At 56.9% G+C, this 22,765-nt stretch overlaps 1 protein-coding gene across 2 annotated transcripts in view; it reads right to left on the bottom strand.

The window, feature by feature from the left end:
- ttll2 (tubulin tyrosine ligase-like family, member 2) overlaps window positions 1-22,765 on the bottom strand; it is a 189,802-nt gene continuing 167,037 nt past the window's right edge. The window contains exons 2-3 of one of the 2 annotated variants that reach the window (XM_041177814.1): window positions 2,714-2,801; window positions 1-2,511 (exon numbers count right to left, since the gene is read on the bottom strand). In XM_041177814.1, the coding sequence (XP_041033748.1) occupies window positions 559-2,487 (1,929 nt within the window). In that variant the 5' untranslated portion in view covers window positions 2,488-2,511; window positions 2,714-2,801 and the 3' untranslated portion in view covers window positions 1-558. The remainder of the gene's footprint in view (window positions 2,512-2,713; window positions 2,802-22,765) is intronic. The other variant, XM_041177823.1, reaches the window with a different exon arrangement.

The following is a 22,765-nucleotide window of genomic DNA, read 5'->3' as shown; positions in this document are numbered from 1 at the left end:
TAAAAGTAGGTGTTGTTTATTTAATGAAACTCATTAATCACTCAATCTTACAGCTGCCATAAGAAATAAGTAATACAGCCAAAGTTACACAATGCCATGAAGCATGTAATAGGTTGGATTATTAAAGGTTTATTCCAGCATAAAATTTCAAGCACTACACTACAATAACAATTAGAAAATGTCTGTGATTTGTACTGCATCACACTATTGTAAATTAGTAGAACATTAAGGTTATTTTACTTACTAGTCATGTACTTACTGTATAGCACATGATATCTACCCTTTTTACTGTTTCCATGTGCCATCATGTTTACAACTGTAATGTAATACTGTGTGAAAAATTTGTTTCTATTACTTATGATAACTGCCTCAATAGCACCTGACAGTTTATTCTGGTTTCCAGACACAAATAAATTAGACCAGTACCTGTAAATTTATTTTTAAATAAAAATGTCATAAATAAATTACCCCCAAGAAACTGTATTTCCATTTGTGAAGAATTTAGTATCTTCATTTATAAAATTAAAGCAACTGGGGTTAAGACAAAAGTTCAACCATTTAGTTTTGAAAGCAGTATTCACTAAGCAAGGGGGGATTACGTGGCCCCCACAGGAAAGAACCAAAACATCCTTTTCTAACAAAAGAGCCATCCAGGTGGGACTCACCTTTTCTTTTTGCACTCTTTTGTTCCTGTAATATCTTCTGCATCTTCTGCAGTTCCTGCATTATTGTCCTCATGTTTAAAGGGTCCTGAGAAGCTTTCAGTGTCACTTCATTAAATGGAAACGTTAGTATAAAGTCACCAATGCGGTTCATGGGCTTCTTGTCAATATCTGAAACACTGTACTGAGGGAAGGATGCTAGTTCATACCTTTGCAAGTTATGTGAAGAGAACCTAGGGCCCATTTTACGAAAATATCCATCAAACTGTGCAGTTCTTGTTTCCAGATTCTGTGTACGTATGTAACTTTTGTTCATCTTTTCCCTCAACTGTGAAGTCAAGGTTTTCTTTGGCAGTGATTTAGTAAGCTTCACATTCTTTGTGCATTCCTTGGTGCCTGAACAATGGGCAGATACTGCACCTGTGGAACCAGAGACCTTTTTGATATTTTTCCCAGAATTATCCACAGTTGAATGTGGCGAGTGAGAGAATTGCTGTTTGCTGATGCTAGGAGATTTGTTTTCCTCCTCTGCTTTTTGGGAGTACATCTCCTCGTCTTCACCATTGTTGTACATATTAGATTGACTGCAACTTTTATGGCAGCCTAATAGGGAATGGTTTTGGGTACTGGACCACTCATTTGAAGAGCTCATAAATGCTTTTTTAGAATTGTTGGAGTGAAGATGCAATACATTTCTAAAGGAGTTTGTCACATAAAAGAAAGGATGGCTCCGGGAAAGTGCATTATATTGCCATGGACTTGGGTAACCACGTTGGCGCAATGTATCTACCTCTTTATAATTCAGCAGATCAATTAGATCATATAATAGTCCTTTCTTTACTATCACATCAGCATTACAGTCTACAATTAGTGCTGGACTATAATTTACTTCTAAAAGCCAAGGCTTTATGTTATCATCTATTAGAATATCAAAACCAAAGAGTTCAAGACAATTAGGAGGGGACGGAATAGAGGGAGTAATTGTGAGAAGAGTCATTGTCACAATATTGTTTATTCTCTGCCACATGAGCAGTTCATTTATATTAAGACTATGCAGAAAAGTACGGAATTGGCTCATTGTCCATTTGCATCCTGAACCAACCCGCTCTTTATCCATAGTGTAGGAAGGTCCAAATCGATTGATGCTGGTGTTTGTTAAATGAGCATAAACATTGTCTAAAGATGCAAGACTGTACTTTTCTGTCCCAAACCTCACCAGACCTTCTTGGTAAATATAAACCATCAATGGACAGAAACTAGTGACACAAACATAGATTCGTAAATCAAATTTGTAACCAGAAATGAGAAGGGGATTGCTAATGTACTTTTGCACTATAACAGAACAGCTGTAAGTCAAATCTTTAATATCTTGAAATATAAATATTCCCCTACCGCGGGACAGATCAACGGGCTTGCATATCCAGTACCCAAGCTTTCCACCATTTGCCTTCTTGTCTTTTGTATACTCAGCAACAAATTTGGTGTAATCATTGGGAAGAATGAAAGCTATAGGGCTAAAGTTATATATTGTCGAGCCATAAATCCCCGACATACGCTTTAAATTACGAGCAAGATTGTCCTTTCGAGTTATGCCCAAGATTTTTGGATAGTGTATCAGTCTTTGCCAAGGCATAATATTTTCATACTCTGCATTAGAAAAACCAGATCGCCAATATAAGTTCCAGTCATTCTCATCCTGTTCTTCTTCATCATATTCCACCCAGCCACGCTCAAGGAGAACATCACGGACAATTTCAGGAGTGCCTTCATGGAGACGAAATACCAATGACTTAGTCAGATCTTCTGATCTATATTTATATTCCATGGTTCTATGCAGTTTTTACTACCCCTTAAGGCAAAAAGGAAAGGAGGAAAACAGAAGTTAATAATCCTACGTTCTAACAATATTCCAATATCATAACACTGACAATTACATTGCTCAGTCAATTAAAGTCTATTGTTAGGTAAGTGAATTTGAAAACTTTTTTGAATTACTAAAGTTAAGCTAAACAATATAATAATCCAGTCTAGCCAATAATTAAGCTCCTTACCCACTAGTAACAGTGGAATGAGCCCTTGGTGCAGTCGTGTCATTCCGATTCTGAGTCAGAAGATGCAGAGTTTAGAACCTGTTTCAGACTGTACAAAAGTGTGAAGACTGAGCACTGGCTTTGAAGTCTGGTGACATTAGGTAGTGTGGTGGCTCCCTGTCCTCATTGTATGGGTTATGGGAGCCCATAAATCCTTCCTGAATATAAAGGGCTAACCACCTCTCCCAATGACTGGTGTAAAGATATAATAGCTATGGAAGGAGCAATAATGTCATGACCAGTCAGAACAATAATCAGCCCATGAATCCTTCCATTGTTTCACCATATTCACCGAAAGAAGAGCACAAAGATATAAAAACAAAAACAACTAGCTACAAGTTAAAGATTTACATGTATTTATAACTGATCTGAGCACCATTCACGTTCTGGTCTCGTGCCTTGCTGCCCACTTTATCCTCAGTTCTTTTTTATATAAATCAAGGTCTCAAAATTCCTCACTGCAACTGTGCCAATGGCCCTGGAGCTTCAGCTGTTGGCAGAATCTCATGGGTAACCTCAGTTACATATCCATTGGTGAAGGCCAATGCAAATCTCATAAAAAGGGAGTAATATGCTTGGGTTCTCATAAATTAAAAAAATCCAAGTCTGGCTGAATGCTGCAGCAGCATACTGAAAGACCAGCAGGCATGTAGGAAAACAGCCAGCTTACTGAATTCACTGTCAGCTAGCTGGAATGATGGGGTTTAGTTTCCAAAACAAAAACAGAACCACCTGGAAAAACTCAGCAGGTCCGGCAGCATCGGCGGAGAAGAAAAGAGTTGACGTTTCGAGTCCTCATGACCCTTCGACAGAACTTGCGTTCGAGTCCAAGAAAGAGTTGAAATATAAGCTGGTTTAAGGTGTGTGTGTGGGGGGCGGAGAGAGAGAGAGAGAGAGAGAGGTGGAGGGGGGGTGGGGGGGTGTGGTTGTAGGGACAAACAAGCAGTGATAGAAGCAGATCATCAAAAGATGTCAACGACAATAGTACAATAGAACACATAGGTGTTAAAATTAAAGTTGGTGATATTATCTAAACGAATGTGCTAATTAAGAATGGATGGTAGGGCACTCAAGGTATAGCTCTAGTGGGTTTTTTTTATATAATGGAAATAGGTGGGAAAAGGAAAATCTTTATAATTTATTGGAAAAAAAAGGGAAGGGGGTGGGGATGGGGGAGGGAGCTTACGACCTAAAGTTGTTGAATTCAATATTCAGTCCAGAAGACTGTAAAGTCCCTAGTCGGAAGATGAGGTGTTGTTCCTCCAGTTTGCGTTGGGCTTCACTGGAACAATGCAGCAAGCCAAGGACAGACATGTGGGCAAGAGAGCAGGGTGGAATGTTGAAATGGCAAGCAACAGGGAGGTTTGGGTCATTCTTGCGGACAGACGCAGGTGTTCTGCAAAGCGGTCGCCCAGTTTACGTTTGGTCTCTCCAATGTAGAGGAGACCACATTGGGAGCAACGAATGCAGTAGACTAAGTTGGGGGAAATGCAAGTGAAATGCTGCTTCACTTGAAAGGAGTGTTTGGGTCCTTGGACGGTGAGGAGAGAGGAAGTGAAGGGGCAGGTTTTGCATCTTTTGCGTGGGCATGGGGTGGTGCCATAGGAGGGGGTTGAGGAGTAGGGGGTGACGGAGGAGTGGACCAGGGTGTCCCGGAGGGAGCGATCCCTACGGAATGCCGATAAGGGGGGTGAAGGGAAGATGTGTTTGGTGGTGGCATCATGCTGGAGTTGGCGGAAATGGCGGAGGATGATCCTTTGAATGCGGAGGCTGGTGGGGTGATAAGTGAGGACAAGGGGGACCCTATCATGTTTCTGGGAGGGAGGAGAAGGCGTGAGGGTGGATGCGCGGGAGATGGGCCGGACACGGTTGAGGGCCCTGTCAACGACCGTGGGTGGAAAACCTCGGTTAAGGAAGAAGGAGGACATGTCAGAGGAACTGTTTTTGAATGTAGCATCATCGGAACAGACGCGACGGAGGCAAAGGAACTGAGAGAATGGGATGGAGTCCTTACAGGAAGCAGGGTGTGAGGAGCTGTAGTCGAGATAGCTGTGGGAGTCGGTGGGTTTGTAATGGATATTGGTGGACAGTCTATCACCAGAGATTGAGACAGAGAGGTCAAGGAAGGGAAGGGAAGTGTCAGAGATGGACCACGTGAAAATGATGGAGGGGTGGAGATTGGAAGCAAAATTAATAAATTTTTCCAAGTCCTGACGAGAGCATGAAGCGGCACCAAAGTAATCATCGATGTACCGGAGAAAGAGTTGTGGAAGGGGGCCGGAGTAGGACTGCAACAAGGAATGTTCCACATACCCCATAAAGAGACAGGCATAGCTGGGGCCCATGCGGGTACCCATAGCCACACCTTTTATTTGGAGGAAGTGAGAGGAGTTGAAGGAGAAATTGTTCAGTGTGAGAACAAGTTCAGCCAGACGGAGGAGAGTAGTGGTGGATGGGGATTGTTCGGGCCTCTGTTCGAGGAAGAAGCTAAGGGCCCTCAGACCATCCTGCTGGTGGATGGAGGTGTAGAGGGATTGGACGTCCATGGTGAAGAGTAAGCGGTTGGGGCCAGGGAACTGGAAATTGTTGATGTGACGTAAGGTGTCAGAGGAATCACGGATGTAGGTGGGAAGGGACTGGACAAGGGGAGAGAGAAGGGAGTCAAGATAACGAGAAATGAGTTCTGTGGGGCAGGAGCAAGCTGAGACGATCGGTCTACCGGGGCAGTTCTGTTTGTGGATTTTGGGTAGGAGATAGAAGCGGGCCGTCCGAGGTTGGGCGACTATCAGGTTGGAAGCTGTGGGAGGGAGATCCCCGGAGGAGATGAGGTCAGTGACAGTCCTGGAAACAGTGGCTTGATGTTCAGTGGTGGGGTCATGGTCCAGGGAGAGGTAGGAGGAAGTGTCTGCGAGTTGATGCTCAGCCTCCGCGAGGTAGAGGTCAGTGCGCCAGACAACAACAGCACCACCCTTGTCAGCGGGTTTGATGACAATTTCAGGGTTGGACCTGAGAGAATGGAGTGCAGTAAGTTCAGAGAGAGACAGGTTAGAATGGGTGAGAGGAGCAGAGAAATTGAGACGACTAATGTCGCGCCGACAGATCTCAATGAAAAGATCGAGAGAAGGTAAGAATCCAGAAGGAGGGGTCCATCAGAAGGTTTCCTTTCGCCGGAGGATACGATAGAAGGCGCTCTCCTCCCCTCACACTCACCTCCTCCAGACTCTCCTCACACTCACCTCCTCCAGACTCCCCTCCCCTGACACTCACCTCCTCCAGACTCTACTCCCCTCACACTCACCTCCTCCAGGCTCTCCTCCCCTCACACTCACCTCCTCCAGGCTCTCCTCCCCTCACACTCACCTCCTCCAGGCTCCCCTCCCCTCACATTCACCTCCTCCAGACTCTCCTCCCCTCACACTCACCTCCTCCAGGCTCTCCTCACACACACCTCCTCCAGACACTCCTCCCCTCACACACACCTCCTCCAAACTCCCCTCCCCTCATACTCACCTCCTCCAGGCTCTCCTCACACTCACCTCCTCCAGACTCCCCTCCCCTCACACTCACCTCCGCCAGACTCTACTCCCCTCACACTCAACTCCTCCAGACTCTCCTCCCCACACACTCACCCCCTCCAAACTCTCCTCCCCTCAAACTCAACTTCTCCAGACTCTCCTCCACTCACACTCAACTCCTCCAGACTCTCCTCCCCTCACACTCACCTCCTCCAGGCTCTCCTCCCCTCACACTCACCTCCTCTGGACTCTCCTGCCCTAACACTCACCTCCTCCAGACACTCCTCCCCTCACACCCACCTCCTCCAGACTTCCCTCCCATCACACTCTCTTCCTCCAGACTCCCCTCCCATCACACTCACCACCTCCAGACTCTCCTCCCCTCACACTCACCTCCTCCAGGCTATCCTCCCCTCACATGCGCCTCCTCCAGACTCTCCTCCCCTCACACTCACCTCCTCCGGGATCCCCTGGCTCACACTCACCTCCTCTAGGCTCCACTCACACTCACCTTCTCCAGACTCCCCTCCCCTCACACTCACCTCCTCCAGACTCCCCTCCCCTCACTCACCTCCTCCAGACTCTCCTCACACTCACCTCCTCCAGACTCCCCTCCCCTCACACTCACCTCCTCCAGACTCCCCTCCCCTCACTCACCTCCTCCAGACTCTCCTCACACTCACCTCCTACGGGCTACCCTCACACTCACCTCGTCCAGAATCCCCTCCCCTCACACCTCCTCCAGACTCTCCTCACACTCACCTCCTCCGGCTCACCTCACACTCACCTCCTCCAGGCTCCCATTACACTCAACTCCTCCGGGCTCCCCTCACACTCACCTCCTCCGGGCTCCACTCACACTCACCTCCTCCGGGCTCCCCTCACACTCACCTCCTCCAGACTCTCCTTCCCTCACACTCACCTCCTCCAAACTCTCCTTCCCTCACACTCACCTCCTCCAGGCTCCGCTCCTCTCATACTCACCTCCTCCGGGCTCCCCTCACACTCACCTCCTCCAGACTCTCCATCCCTCACACTCATCTCCTCCAGACACTCCTGCCCTCACACACACGTCCTCCAGGCTCCCCTCCCCTCACACTCACCTCCTCTGGGCTCCCCTCACACACCTCCTCCAGGCTCCCCTCCCCGCACACTCACCTCCTCCAGACTACCCTCCCCTCACACTCTGCTCCTCCAGGCACTCCTCCCATCACACTCACCTCCTCCAGACTCTCCTCCCCTCACACTCACCTCCTCCAGGCTCTCCTCCCTTCACACTCACCTCCTCCAGACTCTCCTCCCCTCACACTCGCCTCTTCCGGGCTCCCCTCCCGTCACGCTAACCTCCTCCGGGCTCCCATCACAATCACCTCCTCCGAACTCCCCTCCCCTCACACTCACCTCCTCCAGATTCTCCTCCCCTCACATTCAACTCCTCCGGGCTCCCCTCACACTCACCTCCTCCAGACTCCCCTCCCCTCACTCACCTCCTCCAGGCTCCCCTCACACTCAACTCCTCTGGGCTCCCCTCACACTCACCTCCTCCAGACTCTCCTCCCCTCACACTCACCACCGCCAGGCTCCCCTCCCCTCACACTCACCTCCTCCGGGCTCCCCTCCCCTCACACCTCCTCCAGACTCTCCTCCCCTCACACTCACCTCCTCCGGACTCCCCTCCCCTCACACTCACCTCCTCCGGGCTCCCCTCCCCTCACACTCACATCCTCCGGGCTCCCCTCCCCTCACACTCAGCACCTCCGGGCTCCCTTCCGCTCACACTCACCTCCTCCAGACTCTCCTCCCCTCACACTCACCTCCTCCAGGCTCTCCTCCCCTCACACTCACCTCCTCTGGGCTCTCCTCCCCTCACACTCACCTCCGCTGGGCACCACTCACACTCACCTCCTCCAGGTTCCCCTCCCCTCACACTCAAATCCTCCAGGCTCCTCTCCCCTCACACTCACCTCCTCCAGACTCCCCTCCCCTCACACTCACCTCCTCCGGGGTCTCCTCCCCTCCCACGCACCTCCTCCAGGCACCCCTCACACTCACCTCCTCCAGACACTCCTCCCCTCACACTCACCTCCTCCAGGCTCCCCTCACACCCACTTCCACCAGACTCCCCTCCCCTCACACTCACCTCCTCCAGGCTCCCCTCACACTCACCTCCACCAGACTCCCCACCCCTCACAGTCAGCTCCTCCAGACTCTCCGCCCCTCACACTCTCCTCCTCCAGGCTCTCCTCCGCTCACACTCATCTCCTCCGGACTCCACTCACACTCACCTCCACCAGACTCCCCTCCACTCATAGTCACCTCCTCCAGACTCTCCTCCCCTCACTCTCACCACCTCCAGACTCTCCTCCCCTCACACTCACCTCCTCCAGGCTCCGCTCACACTCACACTCACCTCCTCCAGGCTCCCCTCACACTCACCTCCTCCAGGCTCCGCTCACACTCACACTCACCTCCTCCAGGCTCCCCTCCCCTCACACTCACCTCCTCCAGGCTCGCCTCACACTCACCTCTTCCAGGCTCCCCTCACACTCACCTACTCCAGGCTCGGCGCACACTAACACTCACCTCCTCCAGACTCACCTCCACTCACACTCACCTCCTCCAGAATCCCCTCCACTCACACTCACCTCCTGTAGGCTCCCCTCCCCTCACACTCACCTCCTCCAGACTCTCCTCCCCTCACACTCACCACCTCCAGGCTCCCGTCCCCTCACACTCACCTCCTCCAGGCTCTCCTCCCCTCACACTCACCTCCTCCAGGCTCTCCTCACACTCACCTCCTCCAGGCTCCGCTCACACTCACCTCCTCCAGACCCTCCTCCCCTCACACTCACCTCCTCCAGACTCTCCTCCCCTCACACTCACCTCCTCCAGATTCTCCTCCACTCAAACTCTCCTCCTACAGACTCTCCTCCCCTCACACTCACCTCCTCCAGGCACTCCTCCCCTCACCCTCACCTCCTCCAGGCTCCGCTCACACTCGCCTCCTCCAGGCTCTCCTCCCCTCACACTCGCCTCCACCAGGCTCTCCTCCGCTCACACTTGCCTCCTCCAGACTCTCCTCCCCTCACACTCACCTCCTCTAGGCTCCACTCACACTCACCTCCTCCAGACTCCACTCCCCTCACACTCACCTCCTCCAGAATCCCCTCCCCTCATTCACCTCCTCCAGACTCTCCTCACACTCACCTCCGACGGGCTCGCCTCACACTCACCTCCTCCAGAATCCCCTCCCCTCATTCACCTCCTCCAGACCCTCCTCACACTCACCTCCTCCGGGCTCCCCTCACACTCACCAACTCCAGACTCTCCTTCCCTCACACTCACCTCCTCTAGACTCTCCTTCCCTCACACTCACCTCCTCCAGGCTCCCCTCCCCTCATACTCACCTCCTCCGGGCTGCCCTCACACTCACCTCCTCCAGACTCTCCTTCCCTCACACTCACCTCCTCCAGACTCTCCTTCCCTCACACACACCTCCTCCAGACTCCCCTCCCCTCACACTCACCTCCTCCAGGATCCCCTCACACTCACCTCCTCCAGGATCCCCTCCCCTCACACTCACTTCCTCCCAGCTCCCCTCACACTCACCTCCTCCAGACTCCCCTCCCCTCACACTCACCTCCTCCAGGCTCCCCTCACACTCACCTCCTCCAGGCTCCCCTCCCCTCACACTCACTTCCTCCAGGCTCCCCTCACACTCACCTCCTCCAGGCACCCCTCCCCGCACACTCACCTCCTCCAGACTCCCCTCCCCTCACACTCACCTCCTCCAGACTACCCTCCCCTCACACTCACCTCCTGCAGGCTCCCCTCCCATCACACTCACCTCCTCCAGACTCTCCTCCCCTCACACCCACCTCCTCCAGGCTCTCCTCCCCTCACACTCACCTCCTCCAGACTCTCCTCCCGTTACATTCACCTCCTCCGGTCTCCCCTCACACTCACCTCCTCCGAACTCCCCTCCCCTCACACTCACCTCCTCCAGACTCTCCTCCCCTCACATTCACCTGCTCCGGGCTCCCCTCACACTCAACTCCTCCAGACTCCCCTCCCCTCACTCACCTCCTGCAGGCTCCCCTCACACTCACCTCCTCCGGGCTCCCCTCACACTCACCTCCTCCAGACTCTCGTCCCCTCACACTCACCTCCTCCAGGCTCCCCTCCCCTCACACTCACCTCCTCCGGGCTCCCCTCATAGTCACCTCCTCCGGACACCCGTCCCCTCACATCTCCTTCAGACTCTCCTCCCCTCACAGTCACCTCCTCCGGACTCCCCTCCGCTCACACCTCCTTCAGACTCTCCTCCCCTCACACTCACCTCCTCCAGGCTCCCTTCCCCTCACACTCACCTCCTGCGGGCCCCCCTCACACTCACCTCCTCCGGACTCCTCTCCCCTCACACCTCCTTCAGACGCCCCTCCCCTCATACTCATCTCCTCCAGACTCTCCTCCACTCACATTCACCACGTCCGGGCTCCCCTCCCCTAACACTCACCAAATCCGGGCTCCCCTCCCCTCACACTCAGCTCCTCCGGGCTCCCCTCCCCTCACACTCAGCTCCTCCGGGCTCCCCTCCCCTCACACTCAGCTCCTCTGGGCTCCCCTCCCCTCACACTCACCTACTCCGGGCTCCCCTCGCCTCACACTCAGCTCCTCCGGGCTCCCCTCCGCTCACACTCACCTCCTCCGGGCTACCCTCACAGTCACCTCCTCCGGACTCCCCTCCCATCACACCTCCCCGGGGCTCCCCTCACCTCACACTCACCTCCTCCAGGCTCTCCTCCCCTCACACTCACCTCCTCCAGGCTCCCATCCACTCACACTCACCTCTTCGAGGCACCCCTCACATTCATCTCCTCCGGACTCCCCTCCACTCACACTCACCTCCTCCAGACTCTCCTCCCCTCACACTCACCTCCTCCGGGCTCCCCTCACACTCACCTCCTCCAGACTCCCTTGCCCTCACACTCACCTCCTCCGGGCTTCCCTCACACTCACCTCCTCCAGGCTCCCCTCACACTCACCTCCTCCAGGCTCCCCTCACACTCACCTCCTCCAGTCTCCCCTCACACTCACCTCCTCCAGACTCTCCTTCCCTCACACACACCTCCCCCAGACTCCCCTCCCCTCACACTCACCTCCTCCAGACTCTCCTCCCCTCACACTCACCTCCTCAAGACTCTACACCCCACATTCACCTGCTCCAGACTCTCCTCCCCTCACTCACCTCCTCCAGACTCTCCTCCCCTCACATTCCCCTCCTCCAGACTCCCCTTCCCTCACACTCACATCCTCCAGACTCTCCTCTTCTCACACTCACCTCCTCCATACTCTCCTCCCCTCAACTCACCACCTCCTGGATTCCCTCCCCTCACACTCACCTCCTCCGGACTCCCCTCACAGTCACCTCCTCCGGAATCGCCTCCCCTCACACCTCCTCCAGACTCTCCTCCCCTCACACTCACCTCCTCCGGACTTCACTCCCCTCACACTCACCTCCTGCAGACTCTCCTCCACTCACATTCACCTCCTCCGGGCTCCCCTCACACTCACCTCCTCCAGACTCCCCTCCCCTCACACTCACCTCCTCCGGGCTCCCCTCCCCCACACTCACATCCTCCAGGCTCCCCTCCCCTCACACTCACCTCCTCCAGACACGCCTCCCCTCACACTCACCTCCTCCAGACTCCCCTCCCCTCACACTCACCTCCTCCAGGCTCTCCTCCCCTCACACTCTCTTCCTCCAGGCTCTCCTCCCCTCACACTCACCTCCTCCAGACTCTCCTCCCCTCACAGTCACCTCCTCCAGACTCTCATGCCCTCACACTCACCTCCTCCAGACTCGCCTCCCCTCACACTCACCACCTCCAGACTCTCCTCCCCTCACACTCACCTCCTCCAGACCCTCCTCCACTCACACTCACCTCCTCCAGACTCTCCTCACACTCACCTCCTCCAGACTCCACTCCCCTCACACTCACCTCCTCCAGACACTCCTCCCCTCACACTCACCTCCTCCAGACTCTCCTCCTCTCACACTCACCTCCTCCAGACTCTCCTCGACTCACACTCACCGCATCCAGACTCTCCTCCCCGCACACTCACCTCGTCCAGTCTCTCCACCCCTCACACTCACCTCCTCCAGACTCTTCTCGCACTCACCTCCTCCAGACTCTCCTCACACTCACCTCCTCCAGACACTCCTCCCCTCACACTCACCTCCTCCAGACTCTCCTCCCCTCACACTCACCTCCTCCAGACTCTCCTCCCCTCACTCTCACCTCCTACAGACTCTCCTCCCCTCACACTCACCTCCTCCAGATTCTCCTCCCCTCACACTCACCTCCTTCAGACTCTTCTCCCCTCACACTCACCTCCTCCAGACTCTCCTCATACTCACCTCCTCCAGACTCTCCTCCCCTCATACTCACCTCCTCCAGACTCCCCTCTCCTCACACTCACCACCTCCAGGCTCTCCAACCCTCACACTCCCCTCCCCTCACACTCACCTCCTCCAGACTCCCCTCCCCTCACACTCACCTCCTCCAGACTCCCCTCCCCTAACACTCCCCTCCTCCAGACTCTCCTGCCCTCACCCTCACTTCATCCAGCTCTCCACCCCTCACACTCACCTCCTCCAGACTCCCCACACCTCACACTCACCTCCTCCAGACTCCCCACCCCTCACACTCACCTCCTCCAGACTCTCCTCCCCTCACACTCACCTCCTCCAGACTCTCCTCACACTCACCTCCTCCAGACTCTCCTCCCCTCACACTCACCTCCTCCAGACTCTCCTCCCCTCAAACTCACCTCCTCCAGACTCTCCTCCCCTCACACTCACCTCCTCCAGACACCCCTCACACTCACCTCCTCCAGTCTCCCCTCACACTCACCTCCTCCAAACTCCCCTCACACTCACCTCATCGAGACTCCCCTCCCCTCACACTCACCTCCTCCAGACTCTCCACACACTCACCTCCTCCAGACTCCTCTCCCCTCACACTCACCTCCTCCAGACTCTCCTCCCCTCACACTCACCTCCTCCAGACTCTCCTCACACTCACCTCCTCCAGACTCTCCTCCCCTCACACTCTCTTCCTCCAGTCTCTCCTCCCCTCACACTCACCTCCGCCAGACTCTGCTCCCCTCACACTCACCTCCTCCAGACTTTCCTCACGCTGACCTCCTCCAGACTCTCCTCCCCTCACACTCACCTCCTCCAGACTTTCCTCACGCTGACCTCCTCCAGACTCTCCTCCCCTCACACTCACCTCCTCCAAACTGTCCTCCCCTCACGCTCAACTCCTCCAGACACTCCTCTCATCACACTCACCTCCTCTAGACTCTCCTCACATTCACCTCCTCCAGACGCCCCTCCCCAAACAGTCACCTTCTCCATACTCCCATCTCCTCACACTCACCTCCTCCAGACTCCCCTTCCCTCACACTCATCTCCTCCAGACTCCCCTCAGACTCACCTCCTCCAGAGTCTCCTCACACTCACCTCCTCCAGACACTCCTCCCCTCACACTCACCTCCTCCAGACTCTCCTCCCCTCACACTCACCTCCTCCAGACTTTCCTCACGCTGACCTCCTCCAGACTCTCCTCCCCTCACACTCACCTCCTCCAAACTGTCCTCCCCTCACACTCAACTCCTCCAGACACTCCTCCCATTACACTCACCTCCTCTAGACTCTCCTCACATTCACCTCCTCCAGACGCCCCTCCCCAAACAGTCACCTTCTCCATACTCCCATCTCCTCACACTCACCTCCTCCAGACTCCCCTTCCCTCACACTCATCTCCTCCAGACTCCCCTCAGACTCACCTCCTCCAGAGTCTCCTCACACTCACCTCCTCCAGACACTCCTCCCCTCACACTCACCTCCTTCAGACTCTCCTCCCCTCAATCTCACCTCCTCCGGACTCTCCTCCTCTCACACTCACCTCCTCCAGATGCTCCTCCTCTCACACTCACCTCCTCCAGACTCTCCTCCCCTCACACTCACCTCCTCCAGACTCTCTTCAAACTAACCTCCTCCAGACTCTCCTCCCTTCACACTCACCTCCTCCAGACTCTCCTCCCCTCATACTCACCTCCTCCAGACTCTCCTCCCCTCACACTCACCTCCTCCAGATTCTCCTCCACTCAAACTCACCTCCTACAGACTCTCCTCCCCTCACACTCACCTCCTCCAGGCACTCCTCCCCTCACCCTCACCTCCTCCAGGATCCACTCACACTCGCCTCCTCCAGGCTCTCCTCCCCTCACACTCGCCTCCACCAGGCTCTCCTCCGCTCACACTTGCCTCCTCCAGACTCTCCTCCCCTCACACTCACCTCCTCTAGGCTCCACTCACACTCACCTCCTCCAGACTCCCCTCCCCTCACACTCACCTCCTCCAGAATCCCCTCCCCTCATTCACCTCCTCCAGACTCTCCTCACACTCACCTCCGACGGGCTCGCCTTACACTCACCTCCTCCAGAATCCCCTCCCCTCACACTCACCTCCTCCAGACTCTCCTCACACTCACCTCCTCCGGGCTCCCCTCACACTCACCAACTCCAGACTCTCCTTCCCTCACACTCACCTCCTCTAGACTCTCCTTCCCTCACACTCACCTCCTCCAGGCTCCCCTCCCCTCATACTCACCTACTCCGGGCTGCCCTCACACTCACCTCCTCCAGACTCTCCTTCCCTCACACTCACCTCCTCCAGACTTTCCTTCCCTCACACTCACCTCCTCCAGGCTCCCCTCCCCTCACACTCACCTCCTCCAGGCTCCCCTCACACTCACCTCCTCCAGGATCCCCTCCCCTCACACTCACTTCCTCCCGGCTCCCCTCACACTCACCTCCTCCAGACTCCCCTCCCCTCACACTCACCTCCTCCAGGCTCCCCTCACACTCACCTCCTCCAGGCTCCCCTCCCCTCACACTCACTTCCTCCAGGCTCCCCTCACACTCACCTCCTCCAGGCACCCCTCCCCGCACACTCACCTCCTCCAGACTCCCCTCCCCTCACACTCACCTCCTCCAGACTACCCTCCCCTCACACTCACCTCCTGCAGGCTCCCCTCCCCTCACACTCACCTCCTCTAGACTCTCCTCCCATCACACTCACCTCCTCCAGACTCTCCTCCCCTCACACCCACCTCCTCCAGGCTCTCCTCCCCTCACACCCACCTCCTCCAGACTCTCCTCCCGTTACATTCACCTCCTCCGGGCTCCCCTCACACTCACCTCCTCCGAACTCCCCTCCCCTCACACTCACCTCCTCCAGACTCTCCTCCCCTCACATTCACCTCCTCCGGGCTCCCCTCACACTCAACTCCTCCAGACTCCCCTCCCCTCACTCACCTCCTGCAGGCTCCCCTCACACTCACCTCCTCCGGGCTCCCCTCACACTCACCTCCTCCAGACTCTCGTCCCCTCACACTCACCTCCTCCAGGCTCCCCTCCCCTCACACTCACCTCCTCCGGGCTCCCCTCATAGTCACCTCCTCCGGACACCCGTCCCCTCACATCTCCTTCAGACTCTCCTCCCCTCACAGTCACCTCCTCCGGACTCCCCTCCGCTCACACCTCCTTCAGTCTCTCCTCCCCTCACACTCACCTCCTCCAGGCTCCCTTCCCCTCACACTCACCTCCTGCGGGCCCCCCTCACAGTCACCTCCTCCGGACTCCCCTCCCCTCATACTCACCTCCTCCAGACTCTCCTCCACTCACATTCACCACGTCCGGGCTCCCCTCCCCTAACACTCACCAAATCCGGGCTCCCCTCCCCTCACACTCAGCTCCTCCGGGCTCCCCTCCCCTCACACTCAGCTCCTCCGGGTTCCCCTCCCCTAACACTCACATACTCCGGGCTCCCCTCCCCTCACACTCAGCTCCTCTGGGCTCCCCTCCCCTCACACTCACCTACTCCGGGCTCCCCTCCCCTCACACTCAGCTCCTCCGTGCTCCCCTCCGCTCACACTCACCTCCTCCGGGCTACCCTCACAGTCACCTCCTCCGGACTCCCCTCCCATCACACCTCCTCCAGACTCTCCTCCCCTCACACTCACCTCCTCCGGACTCCCCTCCCCTCACACTCATCTCCTGCAGACTCTCCTCCACTCACATTCACCTCCTCCGGGCTCCCTCACACTCACCTCCTCCAGACTCCCCTCCCCTCACACTCACCTCCTCCAGACTCTCCTCCCCTCACACTCACCTCCTCCGGGCTCCCCTCACCTCACACTCACATCCTCCAGGCTCTCCTCCCCTCACACTCACCTCCTCCAGGCTCCCATCCACTCACACTCACCTTTTCGAGGCACCCCTCACATTCACCTCCTCCGGACTCCGCTCCGCTCACACTCACCTCCTCCAGACTCTCCTCCCCTCACACTCACCTCCTCCGGGCTCCACTCACACTCACCTCCTCCAGACTCCCTTCCCCTCACACTCACCTCCTCCGGGCTTCCCTCACACTCACCTCCTCCAGGCTCCCCTCACACTCACCTCCTCCAGTCTCCCCTCACAATCACCTCCTCCAGTCTCCCCTCACACTCACCTCCTCCAGACTCTCCTCCCCAAGACTCTACTCCCCACACTCACCTGCTCCAGACTCTCCTCCCCTCACTCACCTCCTCCAGACTCTCCTCCCCACACATTCACCTCCTCCAGACTCCCCTACCCTCACACTCACATCCTCCAGACTCTCCTCTTCTCACACTCACCTCCTGCAGACTCTCCTCCCCTCACACTCACCACCTCCTGGATTCCCTCCCCTCACACTCACCTCCTCCGGACTCCCCTCACAGTCACCTCCTCCGGAATCGCCTCCCCTCACACCTCCTCCAGACTCTCCTCCCCCCACACTCACCTCCTCCGGACTCCCCTCCCCTCACACTCACCTCCTGCAGACTCTCCTCCACTCACATTCACCTCCTCCGGGCTCCCCTCACACTCACCTCCTCCAGACTCCCCTCCCCTCACACTCACCTCCTCCGGGCTCCCCTCCCCCACACTCACATCCTCCAGGCTCCCCTCCCCTCACACTCACCTCCTCCAGACTCCCCTCCCCTCACACTCACCTCCTCCAGACTCCCCTCCCCTCACACTCACCTCCTCCAGGCTCTCCTCCCCTCACACACTCTTCCTCCAGGCTCTCCTCCCCTCACACTCACCTCCTCCAGACTCTCCTCCCCTCACAGTCACCTCCTCCAGACTCTCCTGCCCTCACACTCACCTCCTCCAGACTCTCCTCCCCTCACACTCACCACCTCCAGACTCTCCTCCCCTCACACTCACCTCCTCCAGACCCTCCTCCACTCACACTCACCTCCTCCAGACTCTCCTCACACTCACCTCCTCCAGACTCCACTCCCCTCACACTTGCCTCCTCCAGACACTCCTCCCCTCACACTCACCTCCTCCAGACTCTCCTCCCCTCACACTCACCTCCTCCAGACTCTCCTCGACTCACACTCACCGCATCCAGACTCTCCTCCCCTCACACTCACCTCGTCCAGACTCTCCACCCCTCACACTCACCTCCTCCAGACTCTCCTCGCACTCACCTCCTCCAGACTCTCCTCACACTCACCTCCTCCAGACCAGACTCTCCTCCCCTCACACTCACCTCCTCCAGACTCTCCTCCCCTCACATTCACCTCCTCCATAATCTCCTCCCCTCACTCTCACCTCCTACAGACTCTCCTCCCCTCACACTCACCTCCTCCAGATTCTCCTCCCCTCACACTCACCTCCTCCAGACTCCCCTCTCCTCACACTCACCACCTCCAGACTCTCCTCATACTCACCTCCTCCAGACTCTCCTCCCCTCATACTCACCTACTCCAGACTCCCCTCTCCTCACACTCACCACCTCCAGGCTCTCCGCCCCTCACACTCCCCTCCCCTCACACTCACCTCCTCCAGACTCCCCTCCCCTAACACTCCCCTCCTCCAGACTCTCCTGCCCTCACCCTCACTTCATCCAGCTCTCCTCCCCTCACACTCACCTCCTCCAGACTCCCCACACCTCACACTCACCTCCTCCAGACTCCCCACCCCTCACACTCACCTCCTCCAGACACTCCTCCCCTCAAACTCACCTTCTCCAGACTCCCCTCCCCTCACACTCACCTCCTCCAGACTCTCCTCCCCTCACACTCACCTCCTCCAGACTCTCCTCACACTCACCTCCTCCAGACTCTCCTCCCCTCACACTCACCTCCTCCAGACTCTCCTCCCCTCAAACTCACCTCCTCCAGACTCCCCTCACACTCACCTCCTCCAGTCTCCCCTCACACTCACCTCCTCCAAACTCCCCTCACACTCACCTCATCCAGACTCCCCTCCCCTCACACTCACCTCCTCCAGACTCTCCTCCCATCACACTCACCTCCTCCAGACTCTCCTCACACTCAACTCCTCCAGACTCTCCTCACACTCACCTCCTACAGACTCTCCTCCCCTCACACTCTCTTCCTCCAGTCTCTCCTCCCGTCACACTCACCTCCGCCAGACTCTGCTCCCCTCACACTCACCTCCTCCAGACTTTCCTCACGCTCACCTCCTCCAGACTCTCCTCCCCTCACACTCACCTCCTCCAAACTGTCCTCCCCTCACACTCACCTCCTCCAGACACTCCTCCCATCACACTCACCTCCTCCAGACCCTCCTCACACTCACCTCTTCCAGACGCCCCTCCCCAAACAGTCACCTTCTCCATACTCCCATCTCCTCACACTCACCTCCTCCAGACTCCCCTTCCCTCACACTCATCCCCTCCAGACTCCCCTCACACTCACCTCCTCCAGAGTCTCCTCACACTCACCTCCTCCAGACACTCCTCGCCTCACAATCACCTCCTCCAGACTCTCCTCCCCTCACACTCACCTCCTCCAGATTCTCCTCCCCTCACGCTCACCTCCTCCAGACTCTTCTCCCCTCACACCTCCTCCAGACTCTCCTCATACTCACCTCCTCCAGACACTCCTCCCCTCACACTCACCTCCTCCAGACTCCCCTCCCCTCACACTCACATCCTCCAGGCTCTCCGCCCCTCACACTCCCCTCCCCTCACACTCACCTCCTCCAGACTCCCCTCCCCTCACACTCACCACCTCCAGACACCCTCCCCTCACACTCCCCTCCTCCAGACTCTCCTCCCCTCACACTCACCTCCTCCAGACTCTCCTCACACTCAACTCCTCCAGACTCTCCTCACACTCACCTCCTCCAGACTCTCCTCCCCTCACACTCTCTTCCTCCAGTCTCTCCTCCCCTCACACTCACCTCCGCCAGACTCTGCTCCCCTCACACTCACCTCCTCCAGGGTCTCCTCACGCTGACCTCCTCCAGACACTCCTCCCATCACACTCACCTCCTCCAGACTCTCCTCACACTCACCTCCTCCAGACTCCCCTCCCCACACAGTCACCTCCTCCATACTCCCATCTCCTCACACTCAACTCCTCCAGACTCCTCTTCCCTCACACTCATCTCCTCCAGATTCCCCTCACACTCACCTCCTCCAGAGTCTCCTCACACTCACCTCCTCCAGACTCTCCTTCCCTCACACACACCTCCCCCAGACTCCCCTCCCCTCACACTCACCTCCTCCAGACTCTCCTCCCCTCACACTCACCTCCTCAAGACTCTCCTCCCCACACTCACCTGCTCCAGACTCTCCTCCCCTCACTCACCTCCTCCAGACTCTCCTCCCCTCACATTCACCTCCTCCAGACTCCCCTCCCCTCACACTCACATCCTCCAGACTCTCCTCTTCTCACACTCACCTCCTCCAGACTCTCCTCCCCTCACACTCACCACCTCCTGGATTCCCTCCCCTCACACTCAACTCCTCCGGACTCACCTCACAGTCACCTCCTCCGGAATCGCCTCCCCTCACACCTCCTCCAGACTCTCCTCCCCTCGCACTCACCTCCTCCGGACTCCGCTCCCCTCACACTCACCTCCTGCAGACTCTCCTCCACTCACATTCACCTCCTCCGGGCTCCCCTCACACTCACCTCCTCCAGACTCCCCTCCCCTCACACTCACCTCCTCCGGGCTCCCCTCCCCCACAATCACATCCTCCAGGCTCCCCTCCCCTCACACTCACCTCCTCCAGACTCCCCTCCCCTCACACTCACCTCCTCAAGACTCCCCTCCCCTCACACTCACCTCCTCCAGGCTCTCCTCCCCTCACACACGCTTCCTCCAGGCTCTCCTCCCCTCACACTCACCTCCTCCAGACTCTCCTCCCCTCACAGTCACCTCCTCCAGACTCTCCTGCCCTCACACTCACCTCCTCCAGACTCTCCTCCCCTCACACTCACCACCTCCAGACTCTCCTCCCCTCACACGCACCTCCTCCAGACCCTCCTCCACTCACACTCACCTCCTCCAGACTCTCCTCACACTCACCTCCTCCAGACTCCACTCCCCTCACACTTGCCTCCTCCAGACACTCCTCCCCTCACACTCACCTCCTCCAGACTCTCCTCCCCTCACACTCACCTCCTCCAGACTCTCCTCCCCTCACACTCACCTCCTCCAGACTCTCCTCGACTCACACTCACCGCATCCAGACTCTCCTCCCCTCACACTCACCTCGTCCAGACTCTCCACCCCTCACACTCACCTCCTCCAGACTCTCCTCGCACTCACCTCCCCAAGACTCTCCTCACACTCACCTCCTCCAGACTCTCCTCCCCTCACACTCACCTCCTCCAGACTCTCCGCCCCTCACACCCACCTCCTCCATAATCTCCTCCCCTCACTCTCACCTCCTACAGACTCTCCTCCCCTCACACTCACCTCCTCCAGATTCTCCTCCCCTCACACTCACCTCCTCCAGACTCTTCTCCCCTCACACTCACCTCCTCCAGACTCTCCTCATACTCACCTCCTCCAGAGACTCCTCCCCTCATACTCACCTCCTCCAGACTCCCCCCTCCTCACACTCACCACCTCCAGGCTCTCCGCCCCTCACACTCCCCTCCCCTCACACTCACCTCCTCCAGACTCCCCTCCCCTAACACTCCCCTCCTCCAGACTCTCCTGCCCTCACCCTCACTTCATCCAGCTCTCCTCCCCTCACACCCACCTCCTCCAGACACCCCACCCCTCACACTCACCTCCTCCAGACACTCCTCCCCTCAAACTCACCTTCTCCAGACTCCCCTCCCCTCACACTCATCTCCTCCAGACTCTCCTCCCCTCACACTCACCTCCTCCAGACTCTCCTCACACTCACCTCCTCCAGACTCTCCTCCCCTCACACTCACCTCCTCCAGACTCTCCTCCCCTCAAACTCACCTCCTCCAGACTCTCCTCCCCTCACACTCACCTCCTCCAGACTCCCCTCACACTCACCTCCTCCAGTCTCCCCTCACACTCACCTCCTCCAAACTCCCCTCACACTCACCTCCTCCAAACTCCCCTCCCCTCACACTCACCTCCTCCAGACTCTCCTCCCCTCACACTCACCTCCTCCAGACTCTCCACACACTCACCTCCTCCAGACTCCTCTCCCCTCACACTCACCTCCTCCAGACTCTCCTCCCCTCACACTCACCTCCTCCAGACTCTCCTCACACTCAACTCCTCCAGACTCTCCTCACACTCACCTCCTCCAGACTCTCCTCCCCTCACACTCTCCCTCCTCCAGTCTCTCCTCCCCTCACACTCACCTCCGCCAGACTCTGCTCCCCTCACACTCATCTCCTCCAGACTTTCCTCACGCTGACCTCCTCCAGACTCTCCTCCCATCACACTCACCTCCTCCAAACTGTCCTCCCCTCACACTCAACTCCTCCAGACACTCCTCCCATCACACTCACCTCCTCCAGACTCTCCTCACACTCACCTCCTCCAGACACTCCTCCCCTCACACTCACCTCCTCCAGACTCTCCTCCCCTCATACTCACCTCCTCCAGATTCTCCTCCCCTCACGCTCACCTCCTCCAGACTCTTCTCCCCTCACACCTCCTCCAGACTCTCCTCATACTCACCTCCTCCAGACACTCCTCCCCTCACACTGACCTCCTCCAGATTCCCCTCCCCTCACACTCACCTCCTCCAGGCTCTCCGCCCCTCACAATCCCCTCCCCTCACACTCACCTCCTCCAGACTCCCCTCCCCTCACACTCTCCTCCTCCAGACACCCTCCCCTCACACTCCCCTCCTCCAGACTCTCCTCCCCTCACACTCACCTCCTCCAGACTCTCTTCGCACTCAACTCCTCCAGACACTCCTCACACTCACCTCCTCCAGACTCTCCTCCCCTCACACTCTCTTCCTCCAGTCTCTCCTCCCCTCACACTCACCTCCGCCAGACTCTGCTCCCCTCACACTCACCTCCTCCAGACTCTCCTCACACTGACCTCCTCCAGACTCTCCTCCCCTCACACTCACCTCCTCCAGACTGTCCTCCCCTCAAACGCAACTCCTCCCGACACTCCTCCCATC

The sequence above is a fragment of the Carcharodon carcharias genome, chromosome 2 (assembly GCF_017639515.1).
Source record: "Carcharodon carcharias isolate sCarCar2 chromosome 2, sCarCar2.pri, whole genome shotgun sequence".
NCBI classification, from domain to species: domain Eukaryota; kingdom Metazoa; phylum Chordata; class Chondrichthyes; order Lamniformes; family Lamnidae; genus Carcharodon; species Carcharodon carcharias.
The sequence above is the reverse complement of the archived record's forward strand: the minus strand, read 5'-3'. Positions and strand labels throughout refer to the sequence as shown.